General features: G+C 36.4%; 1 protein-coding gene across 1 annotated transcript in view; it reads left to right on the top strand.

Moving 5' to 3' along the window:
* NSUN3 (NOP2/Sun RNA methyltransferase 3) overlaps window positions 1-21,598 on the top strand; it is a 66,552-nt gene extending 44,954 nt beyond the window's left edge. The window contains exon 6 of the mRNA XM_055129447.1: window positions 20,110-21,598. Within this exon, the coding sequence (XP_054985422.1) occupies window positions 20,110-20,380 (271 nt within the window). The 3' untranslated portion in view covers window positions 20,381-21,598. The remainder of the gene's footprint in view (window positions 1-20,109) is intronic.
* The last annotated feature ends 6,324 nt before the right edge of the window (window positions 21,599-27,922 follow it).

Raw genomic sequence — 27,922 nt, 5'->3', positions numbered from 1 at the left:
AATTAGTTCAGTGGGCTGCTTGGAGTCCAAGTGCGCTTCCTTGGGCTCTTCCATCATGCTCGCTCCGCAGCAGGGTCCAAAGGGAAGCACACGTGGGGGAGGTGGGTTTAAGTATCTATCTGCGGTGGGCCAGGTTTGTTTTTATAAGCATGTCCTCTACTGCTATTCCTTTAACCTGTTCAATATCTTTTAGGTTGCTTGAAACTTAACTTATTTGAAGTTAACTGAAACTAAATAAGAAACTTAACTTATTTAGAACTTGAAACCTAAACTTATTTGAAAACTTTAATGTTAGCTACAAATAATTGTATTTATTTTTTAATACACTGAAAATTCTCTTCCATTTATCTTTTAAGGTTGAAGTCATTCAGTTTTTAATAATTAAACCTTGAGAACATACTCTTGGTTTGTACTATGTATAAAAAATTACAAAATGTATTTAAATTCTGTTTTTAAATAGGTGAAAATTTATTGGTTGAGATAAAAAGAAGAGGGAGGCATTCCATGGAGAAGTACTGTAGGTTTCAGAAGCTATAGAAGGTTTGAGATGGGTTTCTTGAATTATCCATAACCGTTCACATCGTCAGAAGAGAACTGAAAATAGTTATGCAGGAATCAGAATTTTCCTAGCACTTATAAAAATGGACAGGAATGAATTTTATTTCTTTGGTTAGGTAATTATACTTATTGTCTGTTTTATTCTGTAAGTAGAGAGTTTTCTCACTTTCAAAGTTTTATCAAGAATCCTTGTGAGTGATATGAGATTTCTTATAGAAATTAAATCCTATTCAGTTATGGGGACTGGGTAGGCAGTCCATATCAGAACTTCCTAAACATTTTCCACTCATGACCCTGTTTTGCCTCCAAAAGCTTTTGCATGACCCTGGGTATATAGATATATAAAATAGGTACATAAAGCAAACATTACTGATAATCACAAGGAAATTTATTTCAAGACAAATTTCAAAAAATTATGCAAATAATTAAAAAAATTGTAATAATTGCATAATTGTTACAATTTAAGAAGCTATAATTTTTACAAGTTATATATAATTGGCTTCTACTTCTTGTATAGGACTTGAAATTAGTGTGGCTAATAGTTGACACAAAGCACCTGAAAACCCAGAAGGACAAAGGATAACCATGGCCTTTTCCATAGTTTTCTATTATAGATAAAGATAAACTATAGTCTTCTATCCATCTATAAACTATAGCTATAAATATATATAGCTATATATGCTATAAACATGTGCTATAAACTATAACATATAAGTATATGCTATAAAATAATACTATAAACTATAGCATCCAGCATAATATATAAACATATAGCATCTAGCATATATATAAAATATATGCTATAAAAATATATGTTATAAACTATAGCATCCAGCCTTGATAATGTGGGTAGTCTGCAGAAGTGTACAGTTCTCTCTCATGGCCTTTTTCCTATAAGCATCCAACAAAGATGATGGGGGTGTTCTGCAGAAGAGCTGGTATAGTTTTCTATCATAGCCTCTCACCGATAAGCATCCAACACTGATGATGGGGGTAATCTGCGGAAGAGCTGGTACAGTTACTGTGCCAACTTCATCCTTGTCAGGGATTCAGAGATCTGAAGGAAGATGGTGTATTGTAGGAGCTGCTTTTTAACCCACGTACAACTGAGTCATGAATCTCTAGTAACACAGGTACACTTAGATACACATACATTTCAAGGAATTTTGACAATTACATAATCATTCCCAACCCTTATCTCTGTCCTACACAGTCCGTTCACTCTATTTACAAAGCAACCCTTTTTATGATTTGAGCTTTTTACAGAATTATAAACAGCATGCACTTCTTTACACCTTAAATTTTTTATTTAGTATTTTTTATTTATTCATTTTATGTGTATGAAGTTGCTTTTGTGGATGAGCTATAGAAACAACATTTGCTTTTGAATTGTCTCCCATTGGGATGTACTGAGAGGTGTTTGGACAAGGCTTGAGACTACTAACTCTGTAAGAGATGCCTCTTTAGAGTTTATTTTAAGCCTTTCTTTACTTAGGGACACAGTATCTGTAGTCTTTTTCATTCCTCTGAAGCCCAAATTATTAAATTCTTAGTCATTTAGATAATTATCTCTAAGGCAAGGAGTCTTCCTTATTGTGACTTATTCCTTCAATTTCTGCTTCCAGATTACTAAGATCTTTCCTGATGCTTTTTTTTCCATTAATACACACTCAGTTACAGATTTTCCTTTAGTCACTGTAAGTTTTGCTATCATGTGGTTCATTTTCTAAGATACCATACACAGTGATTTTCTTAAAATCACCTTGCTCATTGCAAAATAGGGTAATTTCCTCATAGAAAAAATAGTGTTTCCAGAGAGGAATGGGATTTGTGTGTGTGTGTGTGTGTGTGCATATGTGTGCATCATGTAAGTATGTTTAGAGATGGAAAGGTGGGGGTAGAAGTACTGGCAGAGATTTATTTTAGAATTGGTTAAGGCATTTATGGAAGCTGGCAACTTCAAAATCTGTAAGGTGGCCCTTTAACCTGGAGACCAAAAAGAGAGTTGAATGTGTTGTTTAGCTCCAAAGACTATCTGCTGGCAAAAAGTCCTTCCTGCTTGAAGGGGGTCAGTTTCTTGTTTTATTCATATTTTCAACTGATTGGATGAGATCCACCCATAGTTTGGAGGGCATTCTGTTCTAAGTAGCTGTTCCATTTAAATTCCAACTGTATTCAAAAGCACCCACATGGAAATATCTAGAATAATGTTTTAACATGTATTTGGGAACTATGGACAGGCAAATAGGTACATAAAAAGAATAATTATACTGACTTTCTAACCTGAAGTATTTGTTTGACTTTACCCACCATTGCTTTCTTACTAAGCCAGTGCTATACTTTAGATTCTGTTATAGTATCTTACTATTTGATGCAAAATTAATATACGTTTTTAGTACTTTTTGAAATAGTTTTTTCCTACTCTCTCTCTCTGTGAGAGAGAAAGAGAGAAAGAATAAAATAATGATAGTGTTTGCAAGGGTTCCTGTATTTTTTTCTTTATTCTTTTTTTGGCTCCTCTGTTTTCTACCTTATGATCTAAGCTGCTGATTCTAGCCTTTTATATTAAATTTTTGTAGTATCAAGTAGGAAGGAGTAACAGTTTACATCATATTCTTTCCATAAATACAAAGATATTGGGTAAAATTTAGTTATATGACTTCCTTTAGTGCAAGACAGTTTGGAATTTGCTCCTAGCCTTATCCGTGATCACAGTTACACAAGAGGACAAATAAATTCATAAGATATTCCTTTATAAAGAGAGTCCATTTGAAATACTTCACCAATCAAGAAGTAGACGAGGCCTTAATATGTCAATAGGAATTGAATAGAAGCTAGTAGTCAAACTTGCAACATATTTTTACTGAAGAATTAATAGAATTTGGTGATTGTATCTAGAGTGGGAATGAAAGCAAATAGGTGTATGGGATCATGGTGAAGGGCATAAGCTGTGGGACTTTACTGCCTTAATATGAATTCTGAATTCATATTAAGTCACATACTGAGTCACATTGGACACATTGCTTAACAATGTTCCCTGGGTTGTCTCATTTATAAACTTGGTATAATGATTCATTCCCCAGAATTAAAAGATTGAGTAAGGTAACACATAAAACATCTAAATTTAGGGAAAAAGAGAAATCAAGTATAAAGTTCTAAGAAATGCATATTTAAGGGATAGGAAGAAGAAAGGCAGTAAGCTAAAAGGGAACTTCAAAGAAGGAGGAGATGAATAAAGCGTAGTGCCGGGAAGTGAAGTGGAAAAAAGTTCCCTAAATTGATGATGAAACACAGAATCAAATAGTGTAGTAAAATGAAGTCTGAAGAGAATCCTTTTAAGATAGACTGGTTTTGTGATCAATTTGTCAAGAGTTTCTGAAAAGAACATATAGTTATCTAGTTATGGAAGCAAAATTTAGGTAATTACCAGATTATATGGAATTCCCAAATCGTTCTAAATTAGTCAGATTGACTTTAGAAGTTTGAGTTTCTGTGGGTGTAATATGTTAAAGTTCTTCTCAGCTACAGTATCAATGGTTAATATGTGATGGAACAGTTCAGATTATGCCTGAACATGAGGCATTTGCTTTCACTTACCTCATTATAAATCCTGTGCAATGGCATTTAATTTAATTTAATTTAATTTAATTTTATTGTGTGTTTATGTGTGGAGGGTAGGGGGTACAGAGGATACTTCTGGCTCTGTGCTCAGGGATCACTCCTGGCTGTGTTTGTAGGCCCATATATGTTGCTGGGAATTGAACCCAGGTCAGTGAAACACAAGGCAAGCACCTTACCCACTGTACTATCAATCCAGCCCTGCATAAGAGCATTTTAGCAGTGCTGATTTATGTATTTATGTTTTAGTAGTCATTAGCATATAAGCATGTACATTATATTCTTAATATTACATATAATATAATGTAATATACATTATATTCTTAATATTACATAATGCATTTTATGTATATAGTATTTTATATTCCACATGTGTATAAACATGTACATTTATTCTTAATACTGCATAATATATTCTATGTACATAGTACCTTAAATTATATTCCACATGTGTATAAACATGTGCATTATATTTTTAATATTACATAATACAATTTATCTATATAGTACCTTAAATTATATTCCACATGTATATAAACATGTATATTATATTCTTGGGAAGAGCCTGGCAAGCTTCCTGTGGCGTATTCGATATGTCAAATATAGTAACAATAACAGGTCTTATTCCCTTAACCCTGAAACAGCCTCCAATCGTTGGGAAAGACAAGTAAGGAGAGGCTGCTAAAATCTCAGGGCTGGGACAAATGGAGATGTTACTGGTGCCCAGTCGAGCAAATTGCTGAACAATGGGATGACAGTGATACTGTGATACAGTCATTAGCAAGTATGTAGCCACAGTACTCAGATTTGATTCTCAGCCTTGATTTTAGTAGCAGTAGGTAGTCATGATTTTCAGGTCATAGCTTAATTCTTAGTTTTGAAAGTGCCTTAAAATATATAGCATTTATTTACACTTACTGAGTATATGGGAAGCTGAAAAGTTAAAATATACGTCTGTGGTATCCTGTGTTTCATTGCCCTAGATTCTATGCTTATCATTTTTACTCAAGTATTTGCTTCAGGGTATACAATAATGGTAAAGCTTGCAGTCCTTTTCAAGCTGTTAAATGAGAGAGACACTTTTGCATTACATTAATTAGCTCTGTAACTTTGGTCAGGTCACTCACTGCATCTTTGTGACCCTCCATTTGATAAATAGGGTCAGACTCTTTTCCTTCTACATCCCATAATATTTATAAGGCTCTTTGTTTGAATTTTTTAAAATTGAACACCAGATAAACATAAAATATTATTATTAATAATACTGATCGGTTCCTTGTAAAATTTAACATAGAAATCAGCATTTCATTTGATTCCAGGACCAACACTATATTCCCATTGATTTAGGAATCTTCTAAAGAAAGAGTGAAAATGTTTTTATGGGGAAATGTGTGCTGGTGACCAGTGTCCTCTGGATATGTTTTATCTTTTCAGTTTATTTGTTCAGTGAGATGCAAATACTACTGATAGTTTTCACACATTTTTAACATTATTAATTACATAAGTATATTTATTTTCTATGTGAGTGCAAGTAATTGTTTTAAAGTATCCTTACATAGAATCACTGTATCCCTGTCATTGCATTGCTCATCAATTTGCTGGAGCGGGCACCAGTAACATCTCCATTGTGAGACTTGTTACTGTTTTTGGCATATCGAATACACCATGGGTAGCTTGCCAAGGCTCTGTGGGCGAATTACTCTCAGTAGCTTGCAGGGCTCTTTGAGAGGGACAAAGGAATCGAACCCGGGTCAGCCACGTGTAAGGCAAATGCCCTACCTGCTGTGCTATCACTCCACCCCTTACATAGAATACTATCTTAAATATTAATTTAATATGAATAGTAACAAAGGAATAATTTCAAGATCAATGCCTATGTTAATTTAAAATACTATAATCATGCATGGTATTAAAAATTATACAATGCTAGTATTTCTAACATGAAGGGAACCAGGTGCTAATCTTGTGACAAGGAAGGATTTTAAGCCTATTTCACTGTATCACTTTACTTTACCTATATTTACATACAAAGGAATGTAAACTGTTGCCTTGTAGCTCAATTGAAGAAAAATATGGAATTAATACATTAATCACAATGGTACTTAACTGTAATCTTAATTTTTCAAGAGTAAGTTGTTTTGCATTTGCTTTACATGATTACATTTGCACCAGAAAATGTTGAAGAGACAGTGATTGTAACTTTAAATTAAAAAAAAAAAGTTTATCCTCTGATATGAGCAGTTAATAAAAGGGAGAAAACTTCACTTTGTGCTTTGGTCAAAAGATGGCACTCTTGCTGTACTGATGCTTTCGTCTTCAAGTTGGGCTTGTTTTTTTTTAAAAAATGCAGAAAATAAAGTTAGAGATCTGATTAACACTGACCCCCAACTAAATGCCAAATTTCTAATCAAGAACAGAAAAATTAAATATATATAAACATACTTGGTTTAATAGATTCTTATAAAATTATTTTCTCTGGAGATTCAGATTTGCCATAGGAACAGCAGATCATCCAGCATTATGCCTTAAATTCGATTATGTTCGAAGTACCTTTCCTTTGTAACTTTTATAGCTGTCAAGTGTTATGAGAAATCGTAATATTTTCCTTTATTTCCTTTTTATAAGGCCATATCTAATGGAACTGAGGGCTTACTCCCGCAGGGGGTCTAGATCTAAGCCCCTTATCTGCTGTGCGTCAGTATGGCTCTAAACATTTTAATTTTTTGATAGTTTTTTTAAATATTTTATTGAATCACCATGTGAAAAGTTACAAAGATTTCAGGCTTAAGTCACAGTCATGCAATGCTCAAACACCCATCCCTTCACCAGTGCCCATGTTCCACCACCAAGAACCCCAGTATACCTCCCACCCCACCCCCTAACCCCCCTCCCCGCCTGTGTGGCTGATAATTTTCACTTTACTTTCTCTTTACTTTGATTACATTCAGTATTTCAACATAAAACTCACTATTATTATTTGGGATTTTCTCCCCCAAATCGAACCTGCTGAAAAGGCAGCATTTGATAATTTGTTTTCCCTTGCTGAGAATGAAGAGATATTAGGTTTTGGATTTCTGTATTTTAGTAACTAAGTCCAGGGAAATTTGTGCCAGAGATCCAGAGATCGCATCATTGCAAGCTTGTACCTCTGTTTAGTGGGCCTTATAAGATGGCGGTCGCCACGCTGCCCCTCCGGAAAGGAAAAGCCGGGAGAGAAAACCTTTCCCCTCCTTGGGCGGCATGGGGCCGTGGCTTAGTTCACAGTCTGGAGGCATTTCTGCAAGAAGCTGCTGGTGCCAAAAGTTAGATGGCCTCTGGGATCATGGGCATTCAGCAACGGAGGGGCCGCACACGTGCAGCCACTCGGATCACATCTGGGCAGAGAGAGGCTGATAAAGTCTTTTTAAGGCTTTTAAACTCATGCTTATCTCAAGGTACTAAACTCAGGAAATGATTTCTGTTTATTTGAGTCATCCGGAAATGCGAGGGTAGTCTCCCTCAGGCCGGGAAGCACTGTGTTCTTTTTTTATTTATTTTTTGCTTTTTTTTTGGGTCACACCTAGCAATGCACAGGGGTCAATCCTGGCTCATATACTCAGGAATCACCCCTGGCGGTGCTCAGGGGACCATATGGGATGCTGAGATTTGAAACCTGGTCGGCCTCCTGTAAGGCAAACGCCCTACCAGCTGTGCTATCACTCCAGCCCCAGCATTGTGTTCTTGTCTGGTTTTTAAGCCAGTGTATTGAATGGTGGTTCTGGAGGCTTAATTTTTCTGTTTCTCTAAGAAGATGTATCAAGGATGAGAAAAATTCAATGAAAAGTACTGTACACATTGGAAAATGGCTTAATTATTGATTGTACAGTGTTTTGTGTGTTTTTTAAAAAATACTCTTATGAATCTAAAATCACTTTTTGAGAGACTAAAGCAAGGAACCCTTGGTGTATTAAAGGAACACAATGCAGTACAGTTGTCTTTCTTACTAAATATAAGAATAAAAATGCACATGTGAATTTCTCATAGAGACAGCATAGTTGTCTATCTGATGAGTTTTTATTTTATTTTATTTTTTCTTGCTTTTTTTTTGGGTCACGCCTGGCGATGCACAGGGGTTACTCCTGGATTTGCACTCAGAAATTACCCCTGGCGGTGCTCAGGGGACCATATGGGATGCTGGGATTAGAACCCGGGTCGGCCGCATGCAAGGCAAACGCCCTACCCGCTTTGCTATTGCTCCAGCCCCTATCTGATGAGTTTTTAAAAGTTAACATTTAAATGAGTTGCTTCTTAAAAGCAATTGAACTTTCACAGGTAGCTCTGTAATTAATATATCATTTAGACAATATATATTTTATATAGCTCATAGTATAACTCATTAGAATCTAAAGATGTGTACAAGATTTTATTCCAAACATTTGAGACTATTCATGTTTCAGAATTCTAATGTAGTTTGGGTTTTTAAAAAGGTAATATAGTATATATTTGGTAGATTACCTCACTTTCCCTAGTAGGGACTTAAGGAAGTACCCTATATTCAAACGTTAGTATGTCTTCAGCAAAACATTTGTAAATTATTATACCACATAAGCTGTCTTGAGTGCAAATAGCCATACATCAGTTTACATCAGATTTTGAAACCAAACAATTCTGCCACAAACTTAAGAAGGAAAAAACCCCAGTAGATTGCTGAGCTACTTTTGATTTCACAGTAGAATTTAAGAAATAGTGGACTTGAAGTATCATTCAGATATACTCTTGTACTGCCAAACACCTTTAAAGGCTTTTATTTTTATATGCCAGGAAACTTTAAGTTGACATTATATTTTATGTAGTAGTTTGCCTTGTTAAAGCATATATTTTGTTTTGTTTTATTTTTAGCTGCTTTATTGACCCTGTGGTTTAAGCCCAAAATGCATTGCAACCCATTCTATAGTACACTTAAGGGCAACCAAAGATTTGGAGAAATTTATATGGCCAATCTCTCTCATAAAACAAGGGAATCTGGCATATGTCCTATGGCTAAAGAACCATCCTTCATTTTCAGTTAGGAATACTTGGGGTAAAGCACTTCCCATTCTATTTTATGCTACCTGTTAATCAAGACCAACTTTATTTCCTATAGCTATGATGTGAGATAGAATCATATTTCATTTTTCATGTAGGGTTAAGCCTCATCAGCACTCAGGCTGACTTCTGAGGGGAATATACGTATTCGGAGAAATGACAGATGGGTTGTGTTAAGTGGCAATTCTGCTTCCTTTCAAAGTACTTTCCTCAGCTCTACATTATAGTTGGACTTTGTATATTGAATAATATATAAAACCAAAGATAAATGGCTACTAGTTTCCATTTAAGTTTTAAGTATTAGATCAAACTACTTAATCTGAACAAAATAATACTTTTGCTTCATTTTCTGTAATTAATCAACATATTTTTTTTCTCTCTTTTGCCTGTGCCAATAGAAAGCCCTTCTGACCATCTTTGTAGCATCAGTTATGACTTACAGGTAAACAATACTATACTTAATAACCTGGTTAGTTGCAGCTTCTTTTCTTTTTTTTTTTTTTGAAGTAAAAAAGATTTTATTTGGAGAGTTTTTGAATGTTAGCAGGGAGAGAGAAAGAGAGAGAGAGAGAGAGAGAGAGAGAGAGAGAGAGAGAGAGAGAGAGAGAAAGAGAGAGAGAGAGTAACATGATCAAGATAGAACGAGGGCTTCTCCAAGGGCGGAGAGAGAGCCCTAGACATATCCCAGCATTAGATATGAAAGCATCAAAGTACACATCTCAAGAGGGGAGATGTGGGTGACAGATTTGCTCGGGTGCCACATGTGCTCGGCCACATGGGCGCAAGCAGCACATGGGCTCGGGCAGCATGTGCACAGCAGTTTTTTTTCTTGCAATCTAGTATTTTAGCACAAGCAGAAGATAGAAGATTATTCAGATTCTTCTTATCTGGAAAATTTAAAATTTTTGAGAAATAACGTTTCCGTAATCTATTTGGAAAAGTTTAGTAAAGGAAATTTGCTTTTAAAATAGACTTTGTTTTAGTTTTCCGTCTTATTAAAGGGAAAAAAGAAAAAGACTAACTTTGCACTATACCAAAATTTTTATTAGCATACACAATGATTTTGTCTTCTACAAGAGTTTTTATCAAATATATCCTGTTTTTCTTCCTAATCCTGAGTAATCTTTTTCTATGGTCATTACCACACTCTCAGTGTAATTGGTATTTAAGTATATCTAACTCTAAAATTTTTTTTTTCTTTTTGGGTCACACCCAGCGGTGCACAGGGGTTACTCCTGGCTCTGCACTCAGGAATCACACCCAGCGATGCACAGGGGTTACTCCTGGCTCAGCACTCAGGAATTACCCCTGGTGTTACTCAGGGGACCATATGGGATGCTGAGAATGGAACCTGGTCGACCACGTGCAAGGCAAACGCCCTACCTGCTGTGCTATTGCTCCAGCCCCATAACTCTAAAATATTTTATCTTTGAGAAATTTAAATTTGTTGGTGGACTTGTCAAGTAACATTTAGTAAGATTATTAAGTAATACCTATTAAATATTTTACTTCATTCTTATTAGAATAATCTTTAAGTAGTACAACCTGGTTGCACTCTACTAATTGTTTTAAATATATATGTTTAAAATTTATGTTTAAATATATATCAACTTCTGTTCATGATGAGTGAAATTTAAAATAATAATTGGGTTACATAGATAGTACAGGGGGTAAGGACCTTGCCTTGCATGTAACTGACCCTGGTTCAATCCCCAGCACCACATATGGTCCCCTAAGGGCATTGCCAGAAGAGATCCATGAGCACTATGCCAGAAACAAACCCTGAGCACCTCTGGATGTGGCTTCAATTTTCCCCTGCATTAGTTATTCTTATTAGTTCTTTTTCAAAATATTTGTGAATTGTTATAGAAACATATGGGCTAGTTCTACTGAAATGGGCTAAGTACTATATAGATTTAAATACTGATGTTTTATGTGATTGATAATCTTTATTTAGAATATTATAAAATACATGCTAAATTTGTCTTTTAATTTTAATTATTATAATTTTAATTTTATTTAGTCACCACGAGATAGTTACAAGCTTTCATGTTTGGGTTACAATCTCACAATGATCAAACACCCATCCCTCCACCAGTGCACATTCCCTACCACTAATATACCAGGTATACCCCACCCTTTCCCACCCTCCTTCTGCTCCATGGCAGACAATATTCCCCATACTATCTCTCTAATTTTGGGCATTATGGCTTGCAACAGAGACACTGAGAGGTCATCATGTTTGGTCCATTATCTACTTTTGGCATGCATCTCCCATCCCAACTGGTTCCTCCAGCCATCATTTTCTTAGTGATCCCTTCTCTATTCCATCTACCTTCTCCCCTTGGCTCATGAAGCAGTCTTCCAGCAATGGACCAATCCTCCTGGCCCTTGTTTCTACTGTCCTTGGGGGTGTCAGCCTCATGTGATGTTATTCTATACACCACAAATGAGTGTAGTCCCTCTATGTCTGTCCCTCTCTTTCTGACTCATTTCACTTAGCATGATACTCTCCATATCTATCCATTTATAAGCAAATTTTATGACTTAATTTCTCCTAACAACTGCATTGTATTCCATTGTGTAGATGTATCAAAGTTTCTTTAACCAGTCATCTGTTTTAGGGCACTCGGGTTGTTTCCAGATTTTGGGTATTGTGAACAGTGCTGCAATGAATGTATAGGTACAGATGTTATTTCTATTGTGCTTTTTTGCATCCTTGGGATATATTTCCAGAAGTGGTATTGCAGGGTCATATGAAAGCTTAATTTCTAGTTTTTGAAGGACTGTTCATACTGTTTTCCAGAAAGGCTGGGCCAGTCAGCATTCCCACCAATAGTGAAAGAGCATCCCTTTTTCCCCACATCCATGCCAGCACTGGTTGTTTTTGTTCTTTTGAATGTGTGCCAGTCTCTGTGGTGTGAGATGATATCTCATTGTTATGTTGATTTGCATCTCCCTGATGACTAGTGATGTAGAGCATTTTTTTCATGTGCCTTTTAGCCGTTTGTATTTCTTTTTTGAGGAAATTTCTGTTCATTTCTTCTCCCCATTTTATGATGGGGTTGGAGTTTTTTTTTCTTATACAATTCTACTAGTGTCTTGTATATCCTGGATATTAATCCCTTATCAGATGGGTATTGGATAAATATTCTTTCCCATTCTGTGTGCTCTTCCTTTATTTTGGTCACTGTTTCTTTTGAAGTGCAGAAGCTTCTTAGTTTGATGTAGGATGAAACAGCACTGACCATGCAAGTGGAAGCAAACATAAACAAATGGGACTACATCAAACTAAGAAGCTTTTAATTTTAATTAAAATAACAATAACAATAGAATACCTTTGGCTTAACTCATTGAGCCAATCTGATTACTGATTTGCAAATGTTCAAACAAATTGAGTACCTTTTGCCATTTATGAACTCAAAACTGAAAAGCCTACTTTGTGTATTGATAAATGCTGATAACAAGAATAGGTTTGTACTTTCTCCTCAATATGAATTAGTTTAGTTCATAAGAAAAAAAATATATTCATTGACATAGTAACATAAGATAATTCTTAGTATAAGGCTATATGAACTATATGGCTATATGAACTCCGAGAGGTATTATTTTTTTCTTAAGATATCCTATTTTCTTGCTCTTTGAATACCAAAACATACTTTTCAAATCATAATTACTACAAACAAAGAGACATATGTGATTTTTCAACAGTTATCAGCTGCAAAACAGAAATATCTGTTTGATTAGAACTACCACCATTTTGCCCAGGGTGTTGTGATTATCCCAACTTGTTAACGTGCCTTTGTATTGTTGCACATAGTTTTCTATTAGAAATTAATGTGAGCATTTAAATCATCAATTTTAGAAAGCTATATTATGAATGCCAGAATGAGAGCAAAAAAGAATCAACCCATACTGATAATTGAGAGGTTAATTTAAATTTGTATTTAGCCAGGAACATATTACTTGTCAGTGATAAAATTTTTTTGTACTTTTATGCAACTATAATGAAAATCACACTTACACAATTGCTATTGGCTTTGATAATTGTGAAGCTAGGCTCAATATAAGTCCTAGGCAAATAATCCTTGCCATTTTTCAAATCACAGTTTAGGTAATATGGTGTTATAGCCTAGTAGTGTAGTATTTTCATGGTTTTGAAAAAGTTATTTCATTTTCACTCCCACCAAAGCACTCAAGATTCTCCACTGATGTCCTTGTGTCACTTCTAGTCAGTCTTTTCCTCCTTAGCCCTATGCCTCCTACCCCCCTATATTACCATCATATAGTAATCTTAGTTTTGTAAGCCTAGGATTTGTCCTCATTTGGTAGCATCTATTCACTTCCTCTGTATGCCAAAGATGTGTGAAATTCTTTAGTGTTTGTTCTTTTGCCTCTAACTTATTTCACTTAACATGTTACACTCCAGTTTTATCTAAATTGCAGAAAATTGCAAGAGTTTATCTTTTCTTATATATATATATAATTCCATTATGTGTGTATAACACATATTTTTAATCTCAGCATATGTTATTGGGCATAGTTTGATATCTTAATTATTGTACCATATACCGTGATGAATATGGGTGTGTATGTATTTTCAAACTAATGTTATTGTGTTTTGGAGATAAATGATGCCAAGATTTGGTATTACAGGGTCATATAGAAGTTTTTTCTTAGTGTTTTTTTTTTTTTAAGTACTCATGCTGGGGCTGGAGTAATAGCACAGCAGGTAGAGTGTTTGCCTTTAATGAGGCCAACCAGGTTCAATTCCCAGCATCCCATATGGTCCCCTGAGCACCGTCAGAGGTAATTCTTGAGTGCAGAGCCAGGAGTGACCCCCGTGCATTGCCAGGTGTAACCCAAAAAGAAAAAAAAAAGTACTCATGCAGTTTTCTATAGAGGCTGAAACAGGCAGTATTCCTACCAACTTTTAAAGAGGATTTTATTTTCCCCATATCCCCATCAAAAGCGGTTGTTTCCAGTATTGCTGGTATATGTCATTCTCTGGTTTGAGGCATCTTACTGTTGTTTTGATTTCCATCTAAAGTTTTTTGAAAATTGTACTTTTATAGCTACAGTTAATAGAAAATTATTTAAAATGAGTGTAGTGAAACCTTAGAAAAATTTGCTGATGCCTTAGTCAGTAGGCTCTGTGAAAATAGTAAAAGATATCACCAGGTATGTATTTATTTTTGCTACTATTTTAAATTGCCACAATTGCATTGTCTTAAAATATACAAACTTATTTATACTACTATGGATCCTTTTGAAGTCAGAATTACAAAAGAATGGTTGCTGGCAAAGCTTTCAGAGATTCTAAGAAGTGGTGTATTTTCGATGTTTGTATACCTCCAAAAGCCACCCTCTAAAGATCTATTGTCCCATCTGCAAACTCTAGTTCCAAAGATGGTGGTGATATTAGGAGGTGAGATCTTGGTAATGATTAGGTCACTTGAGTGGAACATTTAAGAAAAGGAATAGTGCACTAACAGAAAATCCCTGAAGCATTTAAATCAAGCACTTAAAATAAACTCTTGCCTCTTTCACTGTAAGGACAGGCCCATCTATGAACCAAGGTGCAGGTCCTTTTAAAGAAACCATCAAGGTAGTATTTCATGTTTCTTTTTTTGTGAGATAAGAATAGTTATGTCCTCACTGTGCCTTTCATTTGTTCTGCCTTTCTACTATGTTTTATTACTCTGTTTGTATAGATTTTAGTGTCTTTATTGAATGATTAATAAGGCAGGCCCTTATTAACCTACTTGCTACCCCATGTAGCAAGTAGAAAGGCTCTGAAAGAGGCTTATACAAAATGGACAATATTTATAGTAAGAAAGAAGTAGGCGGGATAAGGCTACTCGGAAAAAAAGAAAAAAAGGACAATTTCAAGCATATTTTTTTTTCCCTTAGGGGAAAGCTTGGTGGTATTCTGGAGATTACCTCACTAGTGCCTATAGGGAAATACTGATTGGTTTACTATTTTACTTTTTCTTGGAGACACTTTGTTGTTTTTGGAGCATTTGGAGATGCTAAACTGCAGTTTTGTTATAAGTTTTGGTGGAATTTTGCATGGAAAATTATTTTTGAGTCTGCTATTTTCTTTTTTTTTGCTTAAATGGTGTTTTGTTGTCAAGGTTCAAGGTTTATCTGAATTTCATATTGTTATGAGAAATTGCTAAGATTGCTCTGTGTCATGACAAGACAATAATCAACATACATTGTTTAATTCTTTTTTTTTTTTTTTTTGCTTTTTTTGGGTCACACCCGGCGATGCACAGGGATCACTCCTGGCTCATGTACTCAGGAATTACTCCTGGCGGTGCTCGGGGGACCATATGGGATGCTGGGATTCGAACCCGGGTCGGCCGCGTGCAAGGCAAACGCCCTACCCGCTGTGCTATCACTCCAGCCCCGAATTCTTATAAGTCACAATTACTGCAGAATGGACTATATGTTAGAATTTCTTCTTGATGGGTTCACTATAGATTGGAGTGCTACTGAAAGGAAAATAATCTTTTAGGGAAATCTCTTTCTTCTGTATCTTCCCTTCCTTACCATTCTTTCCTTCTTGCCTTGCACATGTCAGATCTTACATGTTTTCTCTCTCATTTTTAAATCATTTCATCTCATCTATTCCTTCTCACTTTTTTGGGAGATTTTTTCTTCACTCCAATAATTACTCTGTAGGCTTCTTGTGCAGTGATTATTCTAGGATTTCATTCTCTCCACTCTTCTCCTATGTTTAATTTATTTTTTTCTGTATTGTATTTCTCCTCTTAGTGCACTTCCTCATTTTGCTAGAAGTAAAATTTATGACTCATCAGCAACTTGAAAATTTCTATATCTTTCTTGTGTGTGTATCTGACAGTTGGCTGGAAATAGAGTCCGCTATAAATTGCTTCCCCCCCCCTAGGATTTGCAGTGCACTGCTCCATTGAAGCCAGTGTGATTCCTGGACCTTTTTAGGTGAAACATTTCTTTCTTTGGAGGCATTTAGCATCTTCCCTTTGTTCTCAAAGTTCTAAAACTCAATAATGTTGCATCTAAGTGCAGATTCCCTTTATTCATTGTAAGGTTGAAGTTTTTACAGTATCATGTAAAACCCATTACACATCTTCTTTTAACTGCCTGTTCTCATCTCATCCTGCTATTCCCTTGTTCACCCAATTTCTGCTACACTGTTCCCTTTCCTAGAACATGCTTCCTTATATTGATTGTTTCATTTGTGTGAAATTTTCTGCCCTCAAATATCTGTATGGTCCAACTTCTTACCTCCTCAGATGTTTGTTCAAATGTCACATCAGAAGTGTCATTGTAGTTAAATTTATAATCTACCTATCACTCAGTTACTCCTAATTCTGTCAATTTGGTTTAATTTTCTTTAAATCATTAAATAAGTGCATTGCAAACATATTGTGAATATGTTTAATCTTTGTTCTTGATTCAAGGTCAGTGCTCCTAAAACTTTCATAATTTTCTAAATAATAAGATTAATAGTGATCTTTTGTTGTAAGATCTGTTTTTTCATAAAGGTGAAAGGAATATTTTTGGTTGTTTATAGTAAGCTCCTTTCAGTTACAGCTATGTTAAAGTGAATAAGGTAACTTTGAGAAAACCTTTAAGAATGGGGTAGAGCTCTTTGCTAACGGAAATATCCGTGTAATTAAAAGCTTGGAACTTCAGTACCTTCAACATCTCCCTCCCAATAAGAGAAAGGCTAGAGATTGTATTGAGTAATCAGTGGCCAATGACTTAATTAATCATGCTTCCTTAATGAAGTCTTCTTAGAAAACTCTTAGGTCACATCACCCTGCATGTACCTGATTTCATCTGATCTCAAATGCAAAGTGAAACCGGGTTTGAAGAGTTTTCATGCTGTTTGGTAGGTGGTATGACTGGAGAGGGCATTCATTACTTCTCCCTTCCAGTGTTTTATTCATCTTTTCCATATAGCTGTTGTTAAATTGTATCTTTTACAATGTATAATTGGTCTAGCAAATAAGCTTTTCTGAGAACTAGTCAATCTTCTGAAGTAATGATGTTGTCAGGGGATTATGGATGCCCCTGGTATAGAACTTTTCAGTAGAGGTACTGAATTCCTGGACTTGGAATTTGACATGAATTAGTTGGTGGTCTTATAGGAATGAGCCCTTTATTTGTGTGATTTGATATTGAACTTCAGAGGCAGTGTCATTTGAGTCGAATGATAGGACATGCAGTAAGTGTGTGATAAGCATTGGAAGATTGCATGGTGAAATAAAAACACACACATGCAAACACATTTACTTTTACATCTGCTATGTATTTTTCTGTGTGTTTACATATATGTGACTATATACCTTATATTAATTTGCAAAGTTCATCAGAATAAATTACGCAAACAAGTTATTTTCTCAGTTTTGGAAGTTAGAAGTCTAAGATATCTGTTTACTTAGTCTTTCATTTGGTAATCTGCATTTAAGTTTCTTCATTTTAAGAGGAAACCAATTACAATAAATAAATGCACACTTCAGTGGCTTTGTTTCATTTTAATTCTGTTCACATTTTTCAAGATCCTATCTCTACATGCATTCTTTCCTAGATTAATGACAAAGATATATTCTGAGATATGTGTCACTGGGTGATAACCATTGTTAGGTGAACTCGTAGAGTGTAATTACACAAGCCTAGATGATAGTATACTACACACCTAGTGTAGTAAGTCTACTACACGTCTAGACTATTTGATATAGCCTACTGACACCACTATCAAACAACTCCCTTCCTCCCTCCCTCCTTCTTCCCTTCTCTCCCTCCCTCCTTCCCCTCCCTCCCTCCTTCCCCTCCCTCCCTCCTTCCCCTCCCTCCCTCCTTCCCCTCCCTCCCTCCGTCCCTCCCTCCTTCCCTCCTTCCTTCCTCCTTCCTTCCTTCCTTCCTTCCTTCCTTCCTTCCTTCCTTCCTTCCTTCCTTCCTTCCTTCCTTCCTTCCTTCCTTCCTTCCTTCCTTCCTTCCTTCCTTCCTTCCTTCCTTTTCTGTGGGATCAAATCCAGGACCTCACCCATGTAAGGTGACTACTCTACCACTAAGTTATATCCCTGGCTCTGGAACACAATTTCTTTCTTTCTTTTTTTTTTTTTTTTTGCTTTTTGGGTCACACCCAACGATGCTCAGGGGTTACTCGTGGCTCATGCACTCAGGAATTACTCCTGGTGGTGCTTGGGCAACCATATGGGATGCTGGGAATCAAATTCGGGTCGGCTGCATGCAAGGCAAATGCCCTACCCACTGTGCTATTGCTCCAGCCCCTGGAACACAATTTCTTAAAGAAAAATTCATGCTTCATAATTTTTCTGGTATTTCATTATCTCATATTTCTCTGGTCATTTTCTATTTTCTCCTTAGTAGATAGTCTTCACTCCCCTTTACTTTATTGTTAAGACAGCCTGTCACTCATTGTCATGTCTGCATGTTCATTCTGTCATGTCGTTTCCAATGAAGATCCAGAAAGTTACCTCTTTCCTGGAGATAACTCCTTTATTTGATGTCTAAGGTTCTCTGATTGATCTCTGATATCTAGTTTTACAGGTATGTTCATGTCTTTTTAAAAACAAAACTGGGAATTGATTGCAGGGGTCTGTGATGTGGGTAGGCCTTGGTATGATGGTAGAAGGGCTGGAGTAGTACTCTGAAACTATTAAAATAAAAACTTCAGTGCTATCATAAGCTACCTTCAAAAATACTCCATACCATCTTTTCAATGAAACTTCTCTTTCAACTCTTAATTTCCTTTCTAATCTGTTTCCTTTTTTTAATTTTTTAAATTGAGAGTCTGTGGTTTGCAATGCTTTCTCATAATGAGAAATGATAATTTTTCATGTACATAATTCCATTACCACACCCATCACCAGTGTCCCCCCTCCCCTACTTCTCCCAAGGAACTCAAGACCTTTTCCCACCAACTCAATTGTGTGGATCTGCTCTTCCTTTATAACGCCTTTGGACTTTTGTTGGTAGCTGCTGTGTATCTTTAAGTTTCATGGACTAAAGAGATTATTCTGTATTGATTTCTTTCCTTCTGACTTCAGTCAGCATGATATTCTCCAGTTCCATCTATGTTGCTACAAGCTGCAGGATTTTGTTCTTTCTTAGAGCTGCATAGTATTCCATTGTGTATATATACCGCAAATTTTTTTTTTTTCTTTTTGGGACACACCTGGCAATGCACAGGGCTTACTCCTGGCTCTGCACTCAGGAGTTACTCCTGGCGGTGCTCAGGGGACCATATGGGATGCTGGGATTCGAACCCGGGTCGGCCGCGTGCAAGGCAAACGCCCTACCCGCTGTGCTATCGCTCCAGCCCCTATACCGCAAATTCTTGATCCATTCATCTGTGTTGGGTGTTTGAGTTGTTTCCATATCTTAGCTATTTTTCTAAGTGCACTGATGAACATAGATGTACATATATCCTTTTGATTTAATGATTTTGTGTTCCTGACCTGTCTTCCTTTAAATATAGGCATTCTCTGGGTATCTTTGCACAGTCTACTTTTTCCCATGACTTCAATTTTTACTGGGCCCCAACTCTTTTCCTTAAGTACAGATATAACCTTAAATTTCACTCAGTATATTCGAAGACCAACCCATCAGTCCTTGTTCTTACTGCCTTACTTCTGTGAAAGAACAAAATAAGGAAGTAATCAACATACTCTCTTTCCCATGTTGATTTGATTACTGTGCTCCCAATCATCTTAAAAATATCATAGATAAGTAGTTGTAAGGCTAGAAGACATTCAAAATCAGAGTAATTCGAATAGGATTGGCAGATTAGCTTCCACAGTTTTGTTTTATTGTACTGACCTATCTTTTACATTCGCTTGATTATTGCAGGTCCGCAATCAAGCTATTACGTCCTGGAGGGTCACTTGTGTACTCAACCTGCACACTTTCCAAGGCAGAAAATCAGGATGTGGTCAATGAAATTTTAAACACCGTCAGTAACATAATGCCTGTGGACATGAAGGACATGGCAACGACTTGCTCCCAAGACTTCTCCTTTGCTCCCACCGGCCAGGAAAATGGACTCTTAGTGATTCCAGAAAAGGGCAAAGCTTGGGGCCCAATGTATGTAGCCAAGTTGAAAAAATCATGGACTTCGTGAAATGGTGATGGGTGTTTTTGTAAAGCATGAGAATGTATTATTAAATGTATTTGACTAAAAAAAACAAATTAAAAAAATGTGTTTGACTAAGCTTTCTACATATTACTATTTGTTTGTTTGTTTGTTTTGGCTCACACCCAGCAGGGTGGTGCTTGGGGCTTATTCCAGACCTTTCCCTGAGGCATCACTCCTGGTGAACTGAGTGGAACAGAGTGGGGAACAGAGATCAATCTTGATTTTTCCACATGCTAGCAAGTGCCCTACCTGCTGTACTATCACTCTGGCCTCATACTAGTACTTAATTAATTATGGTGTCTCTTTCCTGGGGTCTGTTTGTAATCCTACTTAGTTAATACTTAATGTGAAACTAGGCTTGAGAAATCTCGGTACATTTTGTTCCTTATAGGTTTGGGGGCCACATTCCATCGTACTGGAAATTACTCCTGGCCTGAGGCTTAGGCTTGGGAGGTCTCTCCTGCCAAAGCTCGGGACCCTGTGATGCTGGGACTCAGATCCTTAGGATTTTGCCGTGTAAAGTATGTGCCTTCCCCTCAGCTCTTTGAGCTATCTCCCCAGTCCCAGGTATATATTTCTTTCCCTAGAAATGTAACTGTAGCAATGATTTAAGGCAGTACAGATGGTGTTTGTTCTGTATAATAAATCTGTTGTCTTTTACTTGGCATTTTGTAGTTGAATTAGTCAGAATCCATAGTCTTATGCATATAACATTTAGAATTGCATTTTATTCATGATATTTGTGTTATAGCCTTTAAAAATGCACATTTGCTGGCCCTGGCCTCTCATTAGTTTTCTCCTTATTAAAAATAAAGCTTTTATTTAGGGTTCCTTCCCCCCTCCCCTTTTTTTCTGTAAGGACTGATTGGTATTCTGAGAATAACTTTGTAGCAGCACTATTTCTACTTCTAGCAAAATAGGTTTCTTATTTGCCAAGTTGTTTTTCGTTAAGGACTATCTTCTGTTTACTGCAAAGGTCAGTGACTCTATTGACACAGGCTTTATTTCTCCACTTTTTTTTTGTGCATTCACAAATACAAATTGAAAGGGTAAATTATGTGGAAAGGCCGTTAGAACAGCAGATTCACATGCACATGTTTGACTTTCGACATTTAGTTTGTAGAATAATGGAGTCTATCCAGAAGGCTATAAAGCAAGTACTTGAAACAAAACCAGAATGATTAATAACTGCAATAACTGAACTATATTTGGAGAGTTTTCTTACATAATTGCAGTCATAATGAGCAGTACAGAATCTGATTATACTATGGTTGCAATTTGGAGGGACTTTTTATTTCGCTTCTTCATGAAATGTTACATGAAAGTATGATGTCATATATTAATGCACAGAGGGAGATGCCTAATGCTAGTGGATTATATTATTAGCAAAACTCAATCCCACTTACTAAGTGGCTCTTCCTGTTTACATCTACTTTGGGAATATCATATATAATTCTGTATATGTACTTAAGAGGTTTAGCTTCAGCTTTGGATCATGTATTTTCTCCAGAAATTGCTTATTCACTTAGAGTCCAGATATATTTTACCTACTCTTAAGGAAAATCATATAACATATGTCAAACTATTACATTTTTTTGGGAGTGAGCTTTTTGTTTCTTAATAACATGAGGACAGAAACACAAAATTCTGCTGAAACTGAATTCTTTTGAATTGTTTATTACATTCTTTGCATTTAAACTAGAGTTTGCTTACTCATAAACTATTTTATTTTGCAAGCATACCTAAATGGGGTTTTTCTTTTTTTGGTACCTTTGTATCATTTACAGCATTTTCTTTTATATTTAATTGATGTATTTACAGAAAAGATGGCTTTCTCGGACCCAGTCAGATATACTGTTCAATACAGAATATTTATTTTAATGGAAAAGTATTTAAAATCTAATCTTGTGTGTGCTATTGCTTTGTTTTAAAACTTGAAATCTTGATATCAGATACAGTAGATTTCAAAGGCTGTTTAAAAAGTTTGTTTATGCTATTTATTGAATGTTATTATTTTTATTATTTATTTTCCCAACATAGAACCATAAAACCTAATTTGAATGTAAGATTATACCATCCCATAATTACTGAAAATGCCTATCTACCTATCTACTTATCTATACATATCTTAGCTCATTTGATTATTAACAGTAATTGCAATGAAATAGTTAACATTTGCTAAACATAATTCAAGTTAATTATGTGTATAGATAGATAAATGTATAGACAGATGATGACTTTCTGCAGCATTGAGTTACTTTCAACATTGCATTGTAAAAATTTAGGTTGCTTAACTTCTCTGCCATCAACACACTGAACAGCCACTAGTTTCAGAAACAGGTTATGGAAAAATTGTATTAATTTTAAGAGTGTCAGATGGTATCAGTGGTTTGAAATCAAGGTGACCTATAGTCCTTAAACCTATTACATAGCCATTTATAACATTATACTCAAAACTGCGCTTTACCCTTTTAGGAGCTTTGTGAAAAATATTCTTTGATACATTGTGAGTAGACATAAAAGAATATATTAGAACGCTTGCTACATGACTAACTGAAGTCATCATGAATCTAATAGATCCTCACTCAAGAGGGCTTTATGCCTGAGAGATAAGCATCAGATAATATGCATAGGCTAATGCAGCTCATCTGGAATACAAAGAAAATTGGAACCAGTAACAACAATCTTATTAGATGCCAAGAAGCCTTTTGATGCAATTGAATAGTACTACTTGTATTATGTGTTAGGTAAATTTGGCTTTGGGGACAAATACAGTAGATAGCCCAATTTATTCTCAACCCATTTATATGGTTCAAATCAATGGTTTACAATCTCCTTTTCCTTTGTCTTATTGCTGCACTGGGGAGGCAAGTAAGAACGATGCCCATTACTGATGTTACTCATTGGGCTGACATTGGAGCTATAATATCACCCAGCTCCTATGGGTATCTGAAAGATTTTCAGACAGAGTTTCACAGGATAACTAATGTCTGCTGATAGTCTCTGCTTGTGCTAAAAGCCCTATCAACAGCCATCCTGAAACATTAAGTGCAGCATTAGAATTTGGAATTGTTTCAGACAGCAAAGACAATAGAGGAGAACTTGAAATACTATTATGACAGAATAGATCCTATTATCATTATGTAGTATTTCAAGTAAAATAAAAATATAAAAAGTTGATTTTGTTTTCTCATTGTGGAAAGATTAAACAAAAGTCAAAGACCAATTTTAAAAATTGACCTAAAAATTCAATGCTAAAATATTTTTTTAAATGAGCCTAAGTAGATGTAAGAAAGAAGAAAGACTTATAGAGCATCTGCCTCTTTTAAGATGTAAGTAGCTCACCAAAATATTAACTTTATACCTTTCTGTGACTTTTTGTAAATAAAGTAAGAAATTTCCTCACTCATGTGAGACCATACAGCCATGTTAAAATTTGGTGCTAGCATATGCTACCTTAGGAAAAAGACTATTTGCCTCATTGAAAGCTACTTAATGGCATACTTTATGACTCAATTTAGTTTGCTATGGCTTGTCAAAAGGAATTTTCTGCTGCATATTGCTATGGAAGAGCCTTTTGCACACAAATAACTATACAGCTTGGCATAATCAACAGAGACTAAAAATGTATAATGTATTGATAAATAAGAAACGAGACTATAGAATTCGATTCTTTCTCATTCTTAAAGTACAAGTAAAAATGCAGTAATGGAATTAATAAGATTGAACAAATTAAAGGTCTATTGGGCTGGAGCAATAGCACAGCGGTTAGGGCATTTGTCTTGCATGAGGCTGACCCTGGTTCGATTCCTCCATCCCTCTGAGAGAGCCTGGCAAGCTACCAAGAGTATCCCACCCACACAGCAGAGACTGGCAAGCTCCCCATGGCATATTCGATATGCCAAAAACAGTAACAACAAGTCTCACAATGGAGACGTTAATGGTACCCGCTCCAGCAAATCGATAAACAATGGGAGGACAGTGCTACAGTGCTGGTATTGTCTAAGAGAAAAAAAAAAAACGTGATTTGGCTTGTTTCAGCTACTCATTTATTGGCTTTTAGAAAGAAAGACCCTCTAGTTATTCATCCAAACAAAGTGTTAACTTTCTAAAATGATCAACCTTTCTCCCCCATTTCTGTTATTACAATAACCACTAAAGTGAGGGGTCAGAGAATAAGAGAATGAAACTTGTACTGATTTACAAAGTGTTCTGCAGGGAAGGGTTAGTGTGAATTTTGACTCAAGGCTCTCAACATTGCAGAAAAAAGGAATCGAGCACCTGAAATTGCAGCTAACGCTTATGCCACTATAAATTACCCAATGGAACATATATTTGGAGCAGGGATGGGGTCAGTTACAGGGGCTGAGCAATGCTTGGTGGTGCTCAGGCTTACTCTGGATTTTGTGCTCAGGTATCATTCTTGCCAGGCTCAGGGGACCATAGGAAGTGCCGGAATAATACAAGGATTAGTTGGGTGCAGTGCAAGGAAGGCTCCTAACCACTGTGTTATACCACTCTGGTCCCTCAATGGGATATTTTTAGCCATGAGTATCTATACTACATATTTAGCCAACTTAGTCATTTTTGACCTAACAGCAAATTATCTTTAAGGCAACATAAATAACCATACCACATTCTCATATTTATCCTCCTCGAATTGGTCATGGAAATACTTCACTGTTAATCCTAGGTTGTAGAAATTTGTTTAAAAAGGAAGTAGACACATACAAACTGCCTGTATGCTATGATAGTAAAGGACTGGTTTTGTTGTGTGTCCTAGAGCAGACAATATCCGTTAAATCTTCATACGAAGCTGTAGCTATGTGTATATATGTATTATTATCAGCTGTTTAGTTACACTGGCCATAAAGGGTTAACTCAAGGTTTGTTCTATATTTTGTATTGAGTTGAGAAAAGCAATAGATTTAGAAGAGGTGAAGTTGAACTGGAGCAATCACTGATTCTGGATCATCACTGGATTAGGATCTGGATTGAGTTAGTCAGGCGTGCTTCAGAAGCTTGGTGCCCTACTTTAAGTCTGAAGGGTTTAGATCACACTGCCATCAAGCACATTACCAAAGCTTAGTGGTTCACCAATCTCATCAAACCTCTTATATTTGCTGAGGACTTGAACTTACTCTTGCCCAACTCCTACTTAGGACTGAAAGCAACATCTCTGCAAAATTCTTGAAACCTATAACATTCCTGGTTCCTCTACTGTCTCTTTCAATAGTGTTTATTGTCATTGTCTTTAACACCTTACATGCCTGGACACTTCCTAGCACTTGGCATTATCTAAAGTCACACATTACAGTGGTCCTTTCTCTATGATGATCTGTATCTATACCACACTATTTGTCTACACTATTCAATACAGAAAATATGGCAGCTCTGTGGCTTAAAAAATGCTTCAAAGATGACTAATATGATGAAAATATCATTTTTAATTTAAAAGTGCCATTAACCAAAGGCGACTAGTGGTTACCACATTGGACAATTTCTCCTTTTACAGAAAATGTTATCTCAGTTTCTCCTGTTCTTCAAATTAGTTCTTTAGAGATTTTCATTAAAGCTTCTGTACAATTGCCTGATATCTGTACATTTTAAACCATAATTCACTCATGAATTTTTATTCTTCAGCACTGGAGAGATAGTATAAAGTTTGAGTCTCTTGGCTTACATATGGCCAACAGTGGTTCAGTCACTAGCACCACATAAGGTTCCCTGAGCACCACCTGGAGTACAACACAAAGCAGATATGAGCCTTGAGTCACATCTGCTCTTGTCCCCTGCCCCACCCCCACCCCCCAAAATTCTTTCCTCTTGCTCTTTCTTCGTCATCCATCTTGAGCCCTATGATTATTGCCTTAAAGGCTTTTTTTTTCTTACAGTAGTTTATCTCCTTCACTCTTTTTTCATTACCATTGTATGTGATATTTAATCTTAGAACTCCTGGGGCTGGAGAGACAGTACAGTGAGAAGGGTGCTTGCCTTGCATGCAGCTGACATGGGTTTGATCCCCAGAACCCCTTATGATCAGCTGACCCTCCAGGAGTGATTCCTGAGCACAATGCAAGAAGTAAGCCCTACACTTTCTTGGGGGGAAGGAGTGTTGTTACCTTCCCCACCTTCCCATAATGAAACAAAATTCAAATAAACTTACAATTCTGGGTCAGTCCAAAGTCCACGTTTCTACAAGTAAAGTTAAATGGCTGGACATTACTTGTAAAAAAAAAAATAAGCAAATCTTAAAGCAAGGCAGGTTAAAGTTAGTACAAATTTCCATATCCACATCGCCTTTAAGGCAAATCATACCAACTAGAATTCCACATCCCTCAATCACTGTCTATATTTTACTCAGTTTCCTTTTCTACTCCCATTAGTTACCTTTCAAAAACTTCTACTGTACTCTATGCCTCTCTTACAGAAACACTCTTCTTTCAGGATGAGGATGTCCCTTCCTCATCACTGACTGAGGAACTTGAAGCTCCAAAGGGAATGTCCTCACATATTGTATCCGAGACCCACCTAATCTTAATGTAGAAGTAGCAACAGCACCTAATCTTAATGTAGAAGTAGCAACAGATGCCTTGTTGCACACGTTAGAAAGCTGGGAGTCATGATCAATATTCTGTCTTTTCTGCACCCTTGTCTCTAGATAATAGCCACAAGTTTCCATTTAAAAAACTCTTCTTTCTTAGTATCATTGGTATTACCACAATTAAGTCACCTGGACTATTAATTGTCCTTCCCAATTCATCCTGCCTCACACATAAGTCTAAACTTTCTTTTTTTTTTTTTTTTTTTACAGACAGAACAATTTTATTTTATTTATTTTTTTTAAAGAAATATTTTATTGAACCACCGTGAAAACAGAAAAAATACAAAGCTTTCAGGTTTAAGTCACAGTCAAATACTGATTAAACCACCATCCCTTCACCAGTGCACCCGTTCCACCACCAAGAACCCCAATACACCCCCTCCCACCCCACCCCCCATCTAAGTAGCTGATGATATTCCCATTATTCTCTCTATATATTGAGTACATTTCATATTTCCATACAGAACTCACTATTGTTGATTGGAAATTTTCCCCAACAATCAGGCCTGCTGAATAAGCATCATCTAATAATTTCTCTTCCTTGGTAAAAGTGAAGACTTTGAGTCTGCGCGGCCGCGATAGCGGCCGCACGGTTTTGGGTTTCTAATAATTTAGCTCAGTTCACAGTCAAAATGGATGGCTGCAAGAATCTGCTCTGGTGCCAAAATGGGTTAGGAGACCTCAGGATCACAGTCAGTAGGCGGGAGGCTCTGTTTCTTGTGCCGCGGCTCTTGGTTCATCTCTGGGCGGAAGGCGTGCCGGGAACACCTCCCCTCCCAGGATCACCTACAGGCTACGTCACTAAAGAAAGTCCTACCTCCTGGTGGAGGGGTCTTAGAGGGTGGCTCTCACCGCGTGGCTGCTGCCACTGCCGCCATTTTCGCTCAGAAAAATGGGGTGGAGAGGGAAAAAAATCCCTCCCC

Source organism: Sorex araneus, chromosome 2 (assembly GCF_027595985.1).
Source record: "Sorex araneus isolate mSorAra2 chromosome 2, mSorAra2.pri, whole genome shotgun sequence".
Classification (NCBI taxonomy): Eukaryota; Metazoa; Chordata; class Mammalia; order Eulipotyphla; family Soricidae; genus Sorex; species Sorex araneus.
This window is presented reverse-complemented; position numbering and strand designations above follow the sequence as displayed.